Source organism: Hypomesus nipponensis, chromosome 11, assembly GCF_054491055.1.
Source record: "Hypomesus nipponensis isolate SF chromosome 11, ASM5449105v1, whole genome shotgun sequence".
NCBI lineage: Eukaryota > Metazoa > Chordata > Actinopteri > Osmeriformes > Osmeridae > Hypomesus > Hypomesus nipponensis.
The window spans coordinates 14,740,874-14,758,359 of NC_140371.1; the positions used below are offsets into that span (position 1 = coordinate 14,740,874).

At 44.7% G+C, this 17,486-nt stretch overlaps 1 protein-coding gene across 2 annotated transcripts; it reads right to left on the bottom strand.

The window, feature by feature from the left end:
- Positions 1-1,279: 1,279 nt before the first annotated feature.
- sgms1a (sphingomyelin synthase 1a) lies at positions 1,280-17,326 on the bottom strand. Of its 2 annotated transcripts, none has more exons than XM_084709226.1 (6): positions 16,636-17,326; positions 7,128-8,043; positions 6,785-6,902; positions 5,638-5,791; positions 4,467-4,633; positions 1,280-4,159 (listed from the first exon to the last, which is right to left on the bottom strand). In XM_084709226.1, exons 2-6 carry the CDS (start codon positions 7,751-7,753, stop codon positions 3,983-3,985), a joined length of 1,242 nt encoding a protein of 413 aa, XP_084565352.1. In that variant the 5' UTR covers positions 7,754-8,043; positions 16,636-17,326; the 3' UTR covers positions 1,280-3,982. The 2 variants fall into 2 exon arrangements, with proteins under 2 accessions (XP_084565352.1, XP_084565353.1); XM_084709227.1 differs by lacking the exon at positions 16,636-17,326 and adding an exon at positions 11,606-11,740.
- Positions 17,327-17,486: the final 160 nt, after the last annotated feature.

Here is a 17,486-nt window from a genome sequence, read left to right on the forward strand (position 1 = left end):
TCTGTGCTTAACCCCGTGGTGGTTCTGACTGACCCACAGATGACATTTTCCCATGCTACCCCCTTTAAGATGTTATCCATTAATAGATGTCTCCACGCGCACTCCAAGAATTGGTCTCAGACTAAGTATGGTATTAAAACTTACGGATAAAGACCTACTTAGAATAGAGTTGGCTTGTGAACAGTGTCATGTTAGTGTTGGCTGTATTGCTACGAAAGAAAAAGTCTATTTGACAGCAACTAGCCAGACTCACTATAACAACACTCATGAACAGTAAATAGATGTCTTTACAAACAGATAGGACCAGTTAGTGGACGGCAGTAGAGTGTGCCCAGATTGATAGGCAGGGAGATTGATCCTGCAGAGTATACAGTGCCAGAACTGACTGTCCTCTCTCAATGGACTGTTGCCAAACAGAAAACATGAATATTACACAAGCACACACACTCAACTGAATCCCGTTCACAAGCCGACAATATAAACATGTGAACCAACTGTGGAGCGGCTGCCTTTTCCTGAAAATGGCTCTCATGAATATACAGACTCCCTGAAAGAGAACATGTACTGGCCTATTTACTGAAGTAGACTGAGGGTGTTTTGACGACGCAGCCCCCCCTGCTGCCCCTCCCTCATCAGGCTGTGGTTGTGTGTGGGAGTTGTGCTTGTCTGGCCAGTACAATCTCTCCGGAGAGCCAGCAAATACTTAAGTAAGATTTGGGCCCAGCACTCTAGATAAAGACCATCTCCTGTTTCTTTCATCCAATTAATTTGATTTCAGAGGTCTTTCAACCTTTTCCCAAACTATTAAAATGACAATCCTGGTTATACACACTCATCGTTGTTTAGGAATTAATATATTACCTACAAATGATAATTAACTCTGATAGGGAATGTCTTTGGTGTGGAACAGTGTAACGTTGTCTATGTTGTGATTGATACATTTTTTCACTTATCATCATCTTTTACCACACAATTCTTGTGTGGGTGTTTCTATTGTTCACTAAGAGGTAATGAAAATGTTCTCATTAAAAATAGAGACTGTTGAGTCTCCCTGGTGAACACAGTAACTGTGCCACAGAGAAAGTTGCTACCTCGCTGTATATTGGTGATGTTTGAGCAGCCATGGGCTGGATCGAAGCCATGCAAGTCTGTGTGTCCACCTAGTGGCTAATTAGTGCACTGTTCCGTACTGGTCATCATGGCAGTGTCAATGGTCAACTCAGGAACCAAACTGATATGAAGATTGTCTACGGACACGATAACACAACATTGACTGAAATACAGAATAATAAACGCTTTATTGGAAAGCTTTCCAGGTATGTTCCTCTGTCAAATTCAATTAGCATACATCTTAAAAACATCTGGTAAACACATTATAATAAACAACATAAATTACAACATGGATTGCTGATTCACACGAAATTAACATACAGAAATACATTAACTTTCATAACATATTTTTCCAGCTTGCTTGGCAAACAAGTCTGTCTTCCAACACCAACACTGGAGTTAGACATGTAGACCATTCTAAAACACAAAAATACGTGCACACCAAGGTCATGATCTGGAAATGCTCTAGGTACCCATGTTCTGTCCGGCATGTGGAGCGAACCTGTAATGGACTTCTGGCCCTGTGTGTTGGATTTGCAACACATCAAGAAGGATTTCTGAAATGGTTTCAACATCCCAGCACTGGTGGCTGCCCGCTGTTGACAAAACAATGTTACAGGAAGAAGCTCAACCTCGCTCACATCACATACTATAGATGGCTTTTAAGGGTTCTACATTAGGTTAGCCTCCAGCACATGTAGACATCCTTCATTGGCTACAGTACGTTTTACATGTACTAGCAAGCAGTCAAAGTACAGCATACTGTATCGTCATGCCATAGATAACAACACTAAGCCTAAACTAGGTTTAACAGGGTTGTAACACACCTTCCAAACCAACATTACATTAAGTGTGTCCCCCATACATTCATTGCAAATTTCATATCATATTAATGCAGGATTCACCATTTCCTTTTAGTGATGCCTTTCTTTGGGACAACTGAGAGAATCGCAATGTCATTCAATTTGTTATTATCTTTTTGAAGGTAACCTAACCGTGACAATGATATAACTTGCTCAGGTTCAGCCTTCAGTTTTGTTTATAAAGTGCTGTGTCATTAGTTGAGCCATAAAAAGATCATTGAGCTTGGGCCATTTTTTATTACACAGCCCTAATGGAATTTCACGTGCAACTGTCTCCACAACCATAAACGAAGACCATAATTCCCATTCATGGAGATCATGCTATAGAAGGACATTGCCAGTCTTGTGTTCTTACACCTTACATGAACGTTTTGTAATAGCTCTGATTGTTACTGGACCACTTAGCAATTTTGGCAAATTACCAGCTCGTAGTAGTGACTGTTGTTGGTTTGGTATTGCATTCCACACAACTAACATTTTTCTCAGAGCCCGATACTGACTAATTGTGAGAAGGCACAAGTCACCCCATGACTTGACTCCTATTAGACTAACCCTAAATGTATAGAGACACAAGACTGATGACTCCTTAGGATGACTGTTGTGACATTGTGACTGATGACTCCTCAGGATGACTGTTGTGACATTGTGACTGATGACTCCTTAGGATGACTGTTGTGACATTGTGTCTGATAGCAGGATGGAAACACTGCTTTTGCTCCCCTCATAGCTGGTAGACATCAGGGAAAGGACTGGATTTCGATAAAAGGCTTGCAGTAGTAGATCCAAGTCTTCAGCCCCAACCTTAAGCAACCAAGGACCGTCCATCAACACAATTACACCATTAGGTTCCAGAGATCTGAGACAGCCAACATCATAATTACATTAATCATAGGTTTGTTAAATGTTAGTGAATATTAAAGGAAGTACAACAATGACTCGCAACGACCCGATTAGAACATCATCACAGTCAAGACTGGGTGATATTCAGGATATCATCAGGGCTTCAACAATCAAGTTAACAGTCAGCTGCTTCTGTTATAAATGCCTTTGCTGACCAAGAAAAAAAACTGATTTCAGTATGCTGCCATGAACAAACAGAACATTTTACACATCTCACTGTGGTTCATTGTGGGAAGACCAATATGAAATAAGGCTGGCAATATTACTTGTACATTCATGCGAACAAGACTATGTTTTAAGTGCTCACTGGACTAGATGCCACAGTGTGGACAGCCAGACAGAAACACGCGAGGCAGATCACAGACACAGGTAGTACAATCAAGCTAGCTAAGGAAGGCACTAGAACAATGCTAAATACCACTTTAGATTCTTCTGTTCTCAGCTTTCTGTTTTGAAAAAAGTAGAAATCTAAAAATATTATTTTGGACATTTGTTTTTGAAAAATAAAGTTGAAATATTTTACAAAAATTATTTTTTGTAATTTTTTGGGAAACGCACAAGGATATTTTACAAAAAAGCAATTTTGTTAGAAAAGAAGTTTTGAAACTCTCAGTGACTGCTTATGGCATTTTGGTTATTAAATGTAAATGAACATTTCAGTGACACAGCTTGTACTTAGTAGTAGACCTTATGGAGGACCAAACATGCATATTTGCAACAACAACAAAGTTCCCCTAAAGGGAATGCGGAACCAAATAAAACAACTTAAACATGATATGCAAATGCTAACCAGCTCAACAACAAAAAAGCAATTGCATTGCGGCCCAAAGAAAAAGAGAACAAAATGATGATATAAGTAGTACTCTTAGTTTTTGTAAAAAACTAAATTTTCCCGCAAAGACAAAGAAATAACAAACTGAAAGAAATGATGTTGAGAACCAAAGAGGAAGAGAAGGGTCACAGTGCTAGCCAGTTGGACATTAAATAGTCAGACAGTACAGCTACAGGTGACGGGAACAGCGCTGGGTCGGTCAAGCCTTTTGCCATTGGTCAGAGCAGCACTTTAGTAGTGTTTTTGCACAGCCCCCACCCCTGTCACGTGACCTGGGTCACTGGGTATCAAGTCTACTGTACTTCACCCCTCTGCTCCACAGCGGTGCTCGCCACGACAACGGCAACTGATAGTTCCGAGGGACAATGCCCTTGACGTTTTCCTCAAAGTACTGGAAGAGGCGGTACCACCAGACCCTGGAGAAGGGGTTACTCTGTGAGGTCTCCTTCAGAGACTTAACACACACAAGAAAAGATAAGGGTTATCAGGGTTGTGTTTTCTTGCTACAGCAGTCAAAAACCTGTCACAAAACGATACTGTAACCCATATCAGAATAAGCAATAACATTCCTGTTTGAGAGGTAGTGTATTACATGTCAATGTATGGCAGTGTATATTGACTGCATCAACTGAACCACATTAAAAACCATGAAGCGAAAATGTATTCTACCATAATGGCATTCTGCCCATATTTCAAACTGAATGACTAAAACGTGGGGTGAAAAGGGAAAGGGACTGGTTGAGTCCTGTGGAAGTACCCACCTGCTGGTTGGCCAGGGTGTGATACCACCAGAAGAGGCGAGTGGTAATGAAGTAGGCCACCACCACATCCACAGTGTAGTGGTCATGGGCCAGCAAGATACAGAATATACCCACGGCACTCAGGCTCCAGCACAACCAATGGTACCACCAAAACCTTTTAGGGGAATCTGGAACACAAACAGGAAGAGAGAGAATTCATGGTGCCACAGTTAATCTAGTAGACACCAAATCGTCAGTGTAATTTATTAATTTAGCAGATGCACAGGGAGGAATTTGCACAGTGACCTCTTGATCTAGAGTCGATTTATAACTTGAAGTTGGTTATAACTATTCACCTATCAAGAAACTATCATGAAAAGCAAGAAAAGCAATTCCTCTTCAATCCACTAGATGTCCCTACTGTACTGCACAACTCAACCATAGCGGCAGCTATGTTGTTTTGCGCAAAAGCTTAAAAAAAATAAAATAAAAAAATGTACACAAAATGTACACAGACTGAATTGACTAATCTTCCTCCTGCTAGAGTAAGCAGTGGCTTTCTCAAATCTTTGTACCATAGCATAGGAAGGCCTACACAACGCAGGAAACACTATGAATAAAGCATTGTGGGAGGAATCATTCTAGCAGAGAAAGGACCAAAACACATATTTCAGAGGAGACATATCTGTTGTGAATGGAGTTAGAAGATAAAGGGACGACTAAGGTGGAGCTTCGCTATCAAAGCTTTGCTATCAAACTGTTAGGTAAGGGACTGCTCAACCTTCGATCTCCGCTATCTGAAATGTTGCAAAGAGGGCAATAGCGTACGCAGAGTCCATTCTTTATCATGGTCATATGATCAGCTTCATACCGTCTATCCCTTTCTGAGGCCTCAAATGTTCTGTGCTGAGGACAGGAGAGAACAGGAGAAAGAGCCTAGGGCAAAGGACTATTGTTATTTGAGAGAGAAAGAGAGCTCTTGCCTGGACAACTGATAGTGAGATAGACGCAGTGAGAATGCATCATCATGATGGTAGTTTTGTATTTCGCTTTCTGAGTAGCTCATCTGTAAAAAGTGTTGCTAGATTAGATTCGTATCTGTCTATTCATTCTTTGTCTCCGACCCCCCTCCCCCAAAAAAGCAGCAAGCATATTTAGTCAGGAGAGGAATGGGTTGAAATGGCGTACTCACACTCTTTGATGAAGAGGTAAGTTAGCGTTAGCATGACGGTGTGTCCACTGTACAGGTAGTCTCCGCACATTGTGTGAGAGCCTGTGATGGAAAGGCCTCCACCTGCAATCATCTTCATGATCCTCCGAATCTGAGCCTCCCAGTCTCCAAACAGCTGGAATGACACACACGCACGCACGCACGCACGCGCACACACACACACAAACACACACGACAGGCACTGTTTAATCACCCTGGCGGCTATCATTTTCAAAGCTCCAGTGACTTGGTCACGTGACAAAATAAGACGTTTACACAACATTAAACCAACAGGCATCGTCTAAGACTTAGCGGGAGCAGCAGGTGCAGAATGCAGGATTAGTGAAGGTGTGACTCAATCACAACAAACACACACACAAACAGGAAGCTGCCACACAGCAGGTCTGTCCATGAAAGGGGAGGAAGGGGGGTTGCATTCATTCCGAAAGAGCCGTGTTTCAACAGGAAACCAAACCCAGGGTGTACAGAGGGAGCTTTCTTTAGGTGCAGAGGGCTGAACATCTACCCCCCCCCCCGGCCTCTGGCAACACAGAGAGAGACCTTTTACACACGGAAGATTAACGATGTGGATCTGGAGGTTGGTGACGGGTCAGATCGTCTGATACTTTCAAAAGAAGTCCAGGGTTTCTCGCAGAAAATGTGTTAGTTAAGGTGGTAGGGTGGGGTTTCCCATCAGACTGGGGGGGCGGGGGGGGGGGGTAGTGTGTGCGATAGAACTGAGGCGTTCTGCAGAGAAGGGAGTTTTGGAACGGAAGGGAGAAAACAGGACAGAGTAACAAGGTGGATATCGCTGTTAAACAAAAAGGGTTGGGGTGTGTTGCTTACGTGGCCGCCTTCACTGAAAAGTGCTACGGGAAACCCTGAAGTGCTAGGACATGGAGATAATACTGGTATAAAAGGGATGTGGAAAAAAGCCTCTTTTTACGTTTCAGACAAACACACACACACACACACACACACACACACACAGCCAGCTCTTGTGATGTTCTTTTAAGATCTGTGTACCGCAAAGAGGGACGCAGGGTCTGTCGACATGTGCTGTCATTTTCACGAGATTAACGACAGGCACCAGAGCCAGCTCGCGGCTGACGGTTGACTGTGTACATACCTTTGGAGAACACTTGAAGTGCATCCCTGGGACGGGCAGGGTGGTGATGTACATGGTGACACACCTGTACAGGTAAAGGGTTCCCACGATGAAGAAGAATCGACGCCCGATGATCGACCTGGACACAGGAGAGAACGGAGAAGGAGGCGAGAATGAGGGAACTCACCTAGGTTAATCAGTCAGAAGACTCTAGACAGACCCACTGAGCCAAGGGAGCCAGACTTTAGGGAGTATGACAGGCGTGGAGAACGGCTCCGGAGAGCCGCTCTGAGCAGGTTCCTCGGACCCCCCCCCCTCCCAGAAAACACGTCCCCGAAGCGGTCGGGGTTTCCCTCGTTCGTACCTGTACTTGAGCAGGGTCCACTGCAGCAGCCAGAGCCCCACCAGCAGCATGCCGTTGATCTCGCAGATGGAGAAGGCCCACTCCACCCGGTCAAACAGGTCAAAGAACTTGTCCGGGAGCGGCGGCGTGTGCTCCTTCGCCGGCACCCTCTCGTGGACCACGGAGATGACCACGGTGGTGGTGACGAAGCAGACCACGGCATACAGGAAGGCCACGCCCGTCTTCCCCCACTCGGAGGGGAAGGCCACCAAGTATTCCGAGTCGCCCATGGGGATGGGGATGTGGACCATGTCCTTTCGGTAGCCGTTCTGCCCCGCCGACGACGCCGACGAGCCGTTCCTCTGGAGCTTGCCGGTGCCGTTGGGTAGCCCCGCGTGCCCGTTGGCGTGCCCGTTCTGGTGGGCCTCCATGTGGGTCTCGACGCACAGCGTCTCCAGGCGCTCCAGGAGCTGGCGCCCGTTGTCGGAGGAGACGAGCGAGAGGGGCGGAGTCTGGAAGTCGGCCTGGGAGAGGCGCAGGAGGGCGGGGCCGTCCGCGCGGTGGAGGGCGTCGTTGTACTCTGGCATCCCCTCCTCGTTCAACCAACGGGAGACTTCCTCCGCCGACCACTGGCCCACCCTCTTCATCTTAGTCCAATGGGCAGCGGGGGAGGGGGGAGGGTCAGAGGGTTCCCGGGATGGAGGGGGTGCAGGAGCGAGGGCAGTCTATGGAGTCACGAGGGGGCCTCTCCAGGTGTGGCTCATGGCGTCTCTGGAGCATTTGAGGGATTTCACCCAGAGGACCCAGTCTCCTCCTGGGGATAGGACACAGGCAGCGGCTGCTCACGTAAGCCTTTAGCGGGTCGTAAAGAGCTCCTTCAGCCTCCTCCGTCCTCGCTCACCTCATCACTTTGCTGAGCTTCCCGTGTGCCTCCGTCCTACACAACGACATACAAGAAAACTTTACACACAGACGGGCGGCCAATTGTCTGACACGACGACCCAATACAGGGGTATAGCCTGGAAAGCCGTCCTTGAATCTCACTGCTCAGGTTTTAACAGGTCGGGTCTGCTAGAGATGAGCTTTCAGTTTGTGGTTTGCAGTCTTTTGGCTGTTTGCAAATCTTATAGGCTACTCCTGGAATTATTGGATTAATCAGAGTAGTTCCTCTACCATAATAAAGGGGCAGGTGATCTGTATCACTCATTTATTTGCTCAGTTCAATCAATACACCATACCGAAGTCAACTCATATCCAGTACAAATATTGAATGGATTTCAGCTGCTTGATTCCTGTTAGCTAACTTTGCGGAAGGTCTCTTGAAAGCAATGTCAGTTCCGATGTAAAAAACATCAAATAGATACAAAGGCATCCAGCCGACGTTCCTCTTTGATCTCTCCAGTCGAGAGTTTTCAGAGAACTGATAAACAGAAGCTTTGACCTTCATGAAAACCACTGAGAAACAAGCCTGGGATATGATATCATGCGCTTTCACTGCAAAACCCGATTCTTGTTTTCCCGTAAAAAACACAAAGGCCAATCTCCAGGCCAAACCCAAACCCTGTACGGTTCTTTGTCCAGTTACCCTCCCTCAGTATGAGTTCCCATAATATTCTAAAACCATTAAAAAAGTATTTTCAACAATCCATTTTCAACATTGTGATGATATAAAATCACCCAGAAAGCATATCCATCCACTGTGGATCCAATCTCCCAGCTGAGTAACCTCCCACTAAGTTCTCCCTGGGCCTTGAGTGCTCAGCTGCAGTCAGGTCCCAAGACAGTTCACACACACACACACACACACACAAACACACACACACACAAACACACACTGCTTGTCCAGCTCCTCCACTCTGGCAGCGATTTGTTTATAGAGCATGCTGACAGCGATGGACACAGGCTGGTTCTGCTTGTGTTCCAGGGAGAGCCAGGTTCAGATGGGGGCCAAGGCTGATAGGCTGGAGGGTGGAACAAGGAAGCTTGTGGAGGAGGAAGAGGAGGAGGAGGGGGAGGGGGGCAGGAAGAACTCATAAATCAGCCAGCTGGACGATCCGTGCCGAGCACAGCTCAGCTCTACCACTCATGCCTGACAGTAGGAAGCCAGCCAACCAGCCAGTCAGACAGCAAGCCAGCCAACCAGCCAATAAGACAGCACAGCCTACAGGCTCCACAAGGCCCGTCACAGCACAACAATTAACCTGGTGTTTAGATACACTGTGCATTTGATCCAGGGTCAGATTGAGGATTCCCAAACAGGGCACCACTAACATTCAAACAGATTCAAACTGATCTGAAGTCAACTGAGACCCAACGTAGGCTACGCTTGACAGAACAGTCCGCAGCACCCAGTTCGAAGCGGAATGCAACGTTCGTTTCATTGTGTACCGAAACAATTGAAACTAGGAGGTGACGGTGTGAAATGGGTTTAAGTAGGCTAGGTGTGTGCGCCCGTGTGGGTTATTTGTAGGTGCACACAGTGTGCCCTGTAAGTTTGTCTGAGTGTGTGTACGTGACTGAGCGTGTGTCTATTGAGAGACGGAAGACATTGGTTGTCACTGAGTCAGCTGCGGAGGATGTCGAGAACCTTTGCTCCATAAATCAGCTTAAAGGGTAATCGCTGTGATGATAATCCAGCAGAGCTTAGCACAACCTGTAGGGGTGACCACAAACCTGCTATTTATGTTACCCTTATTTCCCCAGTGGGACTCCAACACAGGAAACCTGCATACGGAGGATGAGACAAAACCTTCACCTCACTCAACCTTAAGTCAACCTTGATTCGGGCAGCTTTGATCCAATGCAGCGGGCGCCAGGGTTAAGGACAGCCTGCGGAGAGATCCAGCAGGAGACTCAGGATGCACACCAGGATGAGACTCCAGGATGAGACTCCAGGATGAGACTCAGGATGAGACTCCAGGATGAGACTCCAGGATGAGACTCAGGATGAGACTCCAGGATGAGACTCAGGATGAGACTCAGGATGAGACTCAGGATGAGACTCCAGGATGAGACTCAGGATGAGACTCAGGATGAGACTCCAGGATAAGACTCCAGGATGAGACTCCAGGACTCCTGGCGCTGCAGATAACCCCAATCCTTTGGATATTTAGATTCTTTCCTGAAGGGGCTAGGAGACTGGCAATGTGGGCCGGCCGGAGATACAGTGAACTATCATGTTGAACACACACAACCCCCCCCCCCCCCCGAGCTTTGGCTTCTGTGCCGTACTTTGTGGTGAGCACTTCTTTCAGAAGTTGTTGGAAACCATGACAACCTTTCTGTTGTTCCTATTTACACAAGAGTGGAGATAACAGGCTACGATAACTAGGCAAAGGGTCCAGCTGACCTGTATGTGTGTGTGTGTGTGTGTACACATGTTGGTCAAGCAAAGACCTACACTTCCCCTGTTTACAAGCACTCCATTATTGACTCACAGATCACACATATCTGCTATGCCCTTGCAGTGGCACTGCTACCATGAGAGAGCACGGAAAGTCCCAAATGAATGATCTAGGGGATTGTAAAAGACTAACACAATGTCTTTAAAGACCCAGAGAACGTGTCATGCTACTTTAAATCAAATGGGAAATTGATTTACCATCTAAATATTCTGTAATACATGAGACGACATCCTCAAGTCTCATGATGCAAGAAAAACCCCAGGGACTTCTCTTGTCATGGTCTTAGACAAACTCTCCCGGGGTCACCCAATAAGGGGGTTACCATGAGCATCGCCTGGGAAAAAACAACAGTGCAAAAACAACACCTGCTGCCCTGCAGCCACCCCCCCCACACACACCTTCTCCTCATACCAACTACTCCTACCTAAATAGGAACACACAGACAGGAGGAAACTGAAACTACAGAACCCCCCCACACACACACACACACAAAGCTATCTGCTCTTGGAGATAAAATCCTGAATGAATTCCCTCATAGATATCGCACTACATCTGAAGGGTGGGGCATCATTCTCGTCTCAACTCTAAACCCATGCTGTAGAAGTAGGGCAAGAAATGGTAGTGTTCTTTCAACAGGTTTTACAACTCTAAAGACTTCTGTTTCTGTCAAAACAAAAATAGTCACAGAGCTTCAAAAGGCATTAGAAAATCACAACAACACATGTTCCAACCCTTGGACGGGAAACTAAAGGCAACATGTCTGACCTCACCGGCAGGCCAAGTCTAAATAAGCACATACAGTTCTCAACCCTGCTTAACACAGGCATCAGCCTGCCAGGAAACACTGACTGACTCAGTTAAATGTGTCCTTCATGGTGGTGAGTGAACTCCACCGAGAACACACACACGTGAAGCTGAGTCAGTTATACAGTTCAGAACAGCTACAAATGGCAAAAACAAGTTGTAAAACCAAAAGCCTGTGAAAGAGGGTTGATTGAGGGTTTCTGGAGAAACCCCAACTTCCATGGCCCAAAGTTACTAGTCTGATGTCTGAGCTCAAACATGAATTATACCAAGAAAAACCTAGAAACTCACCGACTTCTCGTGGCCGTGCGTTATCTTCAAGCCGCAGGTCCATGACACATGACGCTGACAGAAGAAAACCCCTCCGACCAAACAGGCCACCTCTCTCTTTCTCAGATCCCCTCCCTCTTCCCCTCTTCTTTACAGTTTCTTTCTCTTTCGACGAGTTTCAATTTTTCTCTCTCTCTCTTTCTATGTAGTCTCTGGAGATAACCCCACCCATTCCTGGCTCCACACTCTACACGCAGGCTCCACGTGCACGTGCATCATGTCTCTGTGTGCACGTTATCACAGTACTACTTGCCACATGTGCCCACTGCACCACTGGAAGAACATTCATGTTTTTATTCAGACATTCAGCCCTAGACATCCAGCCCCGAGCACCGAGTTACAGAAAAGGTGCCACGCAAACAGCGAATTGCCAGACTCAAACAGGAAAGTTTCAAAGTAAGTATCCACTGCTAATACAGTAAACAATAAAGTAAAATTAAACAATAAAGTTTTTTTTTTATTCAAAGTCTGTGCCAGGTTAAAAAAAAACAAGATTCAATACCTGGCCCAGTCCATCTACTTATTGGAAATTGACACAGTAGTCTCCCATTACAGAACTCAACTTGTAATAAAAGGGTGAGAATATCAAGTTGTCACCTCACCTGTATCGTTTCACAACCGGTCTACTGCCTCGTGTGCAGACAATACTAGGCAAATATTTACAGCCCAGGTAGCAGTTGGAGATGAAATATTAACTGCAGCTGTAGCCTAGCGCCTAGCGTTGAGCGGTTGGCTTGAGCCCGTGCAAACACATACATAGATACTAAACACAACACCCACACACCACTGCAGAAGTAGGCTAACAGAAACATTTCACACATTACCGTCCTTCCTGGGTCACACCAAACGTACATTGCACACCCCAGCTTAGACCGACATGGACTGTGGGATTCACATTTCAATGAAAACAAACATGAGAAAGTGTGTGGACCTTTGCTCTATGGACAAACAACAGATCCACATCCACCATTACAGCAAAGTACGGGGCAGTTCCTCTGTGTGATTGGATTTCTATGGCATTACACTGAGGAAATAGGCAATTGCGGTCCATAAGTGGACGTTGAAAACAATGTCTACAAGGCATCACTGGAACCACGGCGTACAGTAACAACACATCTTCCAAGATAATGAAAAGGGAAACAGACAGCTTTTTCAAAAAGCTCTTCAAGCTCAGTCCAACAGGCGTCTTCTTTCCAACCATTACTTCCTTCCTTTCCTTCAGTGACACATTTGCGCTCCTCTGGCCAATCTGACAGGGGTCACTGAGACAGCCTCTTCCTCACAGTGGCACAACGACAGAAAACTGCCTACAGTACGTACTGAACAGGGACCTGTATTTATCTTAGGGTCACAAAGCGATAGCCTACACTAATTGTCCTCTGCACGCTCAAAGTCATTAGTCAACACAGCCTACACGGTCAGTGGGCAGAAGTCATCTGACCGAAAACGAACAACACCAGTGACCTTCTCATAACCGCTGCATGTCACAGATCTCTCCAGAAGCCTGGGGTGTGTACTCCATGTACTCCTGCTGTGCGGGCGGGCGGGCGGGCCGACCGACATGACTGAACGCATCACCTACATGGACCTGTTCGGCCCCAATCCAATGCCTTTGTGCCAGCAGCTCTGGTGACAGCGATGTGGGAAACCGTCAGAGTGGCGGTCTAATCCATCTGTCAGGCCCAACAGCTGACGACAGCCGGCCGGGGAGAGCGTGGCGAGTGTCGAGGCTGAACAAAGGCACTGTATTACAGATAACAGGGGTGGTGTGCAGGCTTCCAGGACAGCGCAGTTGATGCCTTGCTGAGGAACGTCAAACCTTTAGTCTTGACATAACACGGCAGTATCGCTCACCTCTGGACCCGGAGAGATTAGAGGCAGCGATACATCAACACACCCAGGTCTGTCTACCTGGCTGGTCCTATCTGGTCTTGCAAACTCAATTGAAACGATGCCTGTTTGGACTCCAATCAATACGAGTCTGAGTATGGAACTAAAGATAAACCTCATTTCAAGTTGTGGTTTGGCAACATTGCAGTCTCTCTTATTCATCTTGTGTCACGACTCACAACTTTTTGATTTCAGATTTCATCTGAGGAATCCACACAGGAAACTGGCTCTTGGTACACAACTAAATGAGACCACGAATAGTGTCGGCTATATTTTGAGTGGATACACTGGGGAACGGGGCTCCACAATAGCCTGCATGCTGGTTAGGTGTCACTTGCTAATGAGGACCCACCTGTGGCTTTATGACAACGTATTATTACCATAGCAGATCAACAGAGATCAACACAACTTAATATGAACACGGTAGGGGTGTAACAATACACTCAGCTCACGATCGATATGTATCACAATACTGGGTGTACGATACAGTACGTATCACGATATTATGAACAACATTTTGAATGAAACAAATTCAATTCACAGATTTTTTCCAAAACATGAAACATTTTCAATAATTTTCTTTGTTGTACATACAATTGAGTTCACTCAGTTCAAGTGATTTCTGCAAATGCAATGAATGCACGCATGACGCAGGTGCAGAGTAGGTTGCACACTGGTAGCTCAACCAATAGGATCAAACGGGCGTCATATTTAAAAAAATATTGCCATAACTCTACAATACATATTGTCAATTTTTTGTATTGCGACATATTGTTCCACGATATATTGTTGCACCCCTAGAACACGGTCTACTGCACAAGCGGTACTGCTAAAACTAGTAAGATAAACCGTAGTGTAGGCAAAGGAATATCACACATCCACTACAGGCTACTTTATGGATACAAACAATGTCATACAGTCTGGAAATAGGCTGGTGATAAGCTGCTAAATCAACTGGGGATGAAATTGAGTTTATTTAGACAGTACACATTCGTCACTTGATATTTGAGATTGAAGGAAACAGTCACAGACAGATAGGTCTTGATATGTGATAACCTTATTCTGGCCACAATCTATATTTGGGCTATCCATGTCTATGACCATTTTTGTTATGTAGGCCAAATCTGTATGGTTCACACCATGTACACCAGGAACCTGTACTAATAGCCCAACTGTTTTAAACTGTAGACCACAGTTAATGACCCTCAAGGATAAACTTGCAGAAGACACAACATTCAGGCTAGGCAAATCCCTTTAGCCGTTCACAGGTGTGAACTAATGACGAGATAGATGAAAATGTCCTACTTCCTCTTTACAGAAGTAGGCTACTCCACTTCAAATGTTCAATTTGCTGCATATTAAACACTCTCTAGGAGGAAACAAGAATGGCATGCAAGCAAGATAGGACATCAGGAAAAGAACTTCAGAAAACACAGGTGGAGAAAGAGGAAGTATGAGGAACATGAAACAGAAAGGTTAGTGAAGTGTGAGAGTACTTCATCAGATAGCCTATTTACATACATTGTCATGGTGATCCACATCACCAGGCACATATTTGCATTACAGCTGTCCATTTTGTCTAAAGCATTCAGTTTTTCTAACCCCCCACGATATGACAATTACATTTACTGTGTGAGTTGGTTTGTTAAATTACAGTTTCGAATCCAATAAATGTTTGTAGGAAACAGGTAGGCTGACAGATTCAAGGAATAATAAGAAAAAAGGTAACTTTAAATTTGATTGGATTTGCCAACATTCTGCAGTCTAGATTTGTTTACAAAAGGACGTTCCTGGCAATTGAAACTAGAGCATGAAATGGATTCACTTAAACAGAGGTTTTAAATTATGAGGTGACCGGAACTGACTGGTATCATGGTATTATTTTCTCTGGAGAGAAGCCTGCTGTGTGTTGAAGTGGAGTCAAATCAATGAATAAAAGCTCAACAAGCCAGAAGTCACATCTTTACTGAATACTGGCTGTGTTTGGGATAAGCAAGTTAGTGTGTGACAATGTTGGTTGGTTGACAGTTGGAACATTTGCTCATGCTCATCTAAACTGTGCTTACAGCAATCAAATTTTTTCAGCAAACATCCACTGACTTGTCAAGTCAGATGGGCCTGTTTGCTTGTTAGTAGTCAGATACACTTGGCAATAAGGCTTGCTCTGCAAAACTGGAACTGCTGACATTAACCAAATATCTTTCTAGTGTTTGTTGACATAATTCTGTCTGATCCCCCCCAGCTCCCATCTTTCCAGTTTTCTGTGTTTCTGTCCATATAGACTTGAACACTTAAAGACATGTAGGTTTCCACATTTTCTAATGTGTTATTTTGTCTCGCTGTGTCTGTTTGGGACATTTTAATCTGTTAAAGTTCCTATCCTCAAGGAAGATGGCCCTCTTCCTTGGGGATAGGAACTTTAACAGATTCAATTTTCGACACTAGTAGTAAATTATTTCATTATGTGAGTGTGTGCATAAACTTACGTTGGCTCAACAGTCAAACCAGAATTAGATGCAAAGGTGCAAATTAGCACATTGGCCCGATGTGAGAGCAACACTGACCTAAGAAAATACAAACTATAATTTGCGGATTTATTCTGAAGATATATGTAAATTGACTGCCATGTTATCATGACTCGACCACTGGTATTGTGGTATACTGTAGTATCTCACCCGATAGACTAGTTTATTCCACAGCTACCTGTGCAGGCGTGATGTTTACAGACATAAAAAACGTTTGTAAAATAGTCTATTGTCTTTTACTTTTGTAAGACCACTGTGTATTTTGGTGACAAACCATGACAATACAGGATAATGCATTATCCGTAACAGTCTAAGACTTTACCCCGAACCCAGTCGATTCAGGTGAGTTAGCTAACGCATAGCCGAGGTTAACTAGGGATTATGTTAACAAGCAGATAATTACCATGTAATAAAGTACAGACAGGTAGACAAATGAATGATAAAGGGGACTACTTAGTTATAGAAGATAATACAAAATCATACAATAATAATCTAATATATCTGGATTCTCCATTCGTTTTTAGGTGCTGATACTTTCCAGCTAGCTACTACAGTTACAGCTAGGTTTTTACTTACCGCATAACATCACATCGCGGCGACTTGTAGCTGTCACACACAAGAATGGAATATGGCAACGATGATCCAGCAAACAGAATTCCAGGGAAGATTTCTCCCTTGTATGATTCAAAATTGCTTTATCCTTTATCAATGCTGTTTTAGAATTATAAACACTACAGCACGATCACCTGTACAACATTAACGTTAGGTCAGTATGGTGTTGTTTTCATGGGAAGACGGTTTTAGCTCACTCACTATTCATTTTGGTTGTCCGGGTCGTCTCGCGGTGCACCGTTTATTGAACGATTGTGTCCTAGGATCCTATACATGGTGCAATTTTAATAGTATTGCATTAAAACGTGTGGGATACGGTCCCGTGTTCTGTTTAAGTTCTAAATTTTAACACAATTGGAGTGTTAGTGGACAGAAGCCTGTCTAGGCATAAAAGTTGCCCCTCTTTGTATGAACAGCGTCTCGCCCGTGTTCGTTTAGCCTAGACACGTGACGGTCTTTTAACTATGCTCTATAAAACGAGGGTCCAATGATCTGCGTAAGGGAGGGAGGGGGAAATAGGGTCCGTTTTACATCGTCATATTACGCAAAGCGTGATCTGTTGGAAGTCCAACCAATATTGTACACAGAACCAACCCAACCCATTGGGTTACATCATGTTAGGCCTAAACCTACACTAAAGTTATTAAATACACGAAATACCAGGCATTAAATTTGATGTGATTTGAGGGCTTAATGTTCAGAAATGTATCATGTTGTTTGTGTTGGTCAATTCCTGGCACAATGTCCCATTTGTATCCACTCTTGTGAATAGATTAATTTAATTTTAGCACAATTGGTCCATAAATGATACTGTC

Coding starts and splice junctions, on each gene's coding strand:
- sgms1a (XM_084709226.1), bottom strand. CDS start 7,753: ATGAAGAGGGTGGGCCAGTGGTCGGCGGAGGAAGTCTCCCGTTGGTTG. Junction 5,792..6,784: donor ACTTCAAGTGTTCTCCAAAG/GTATGTACACAG, acceptor GTGTCATTCCAG/CTGTTTGGAGACTGGGAGGC. Junction 4,634..5,637: donor TTACCTCTTCATCAAAGAGT/GTGAGTACGCCA, acceptor TTTGTGTTCCAG/ATTCCCCTAAAAGGTTTTGG.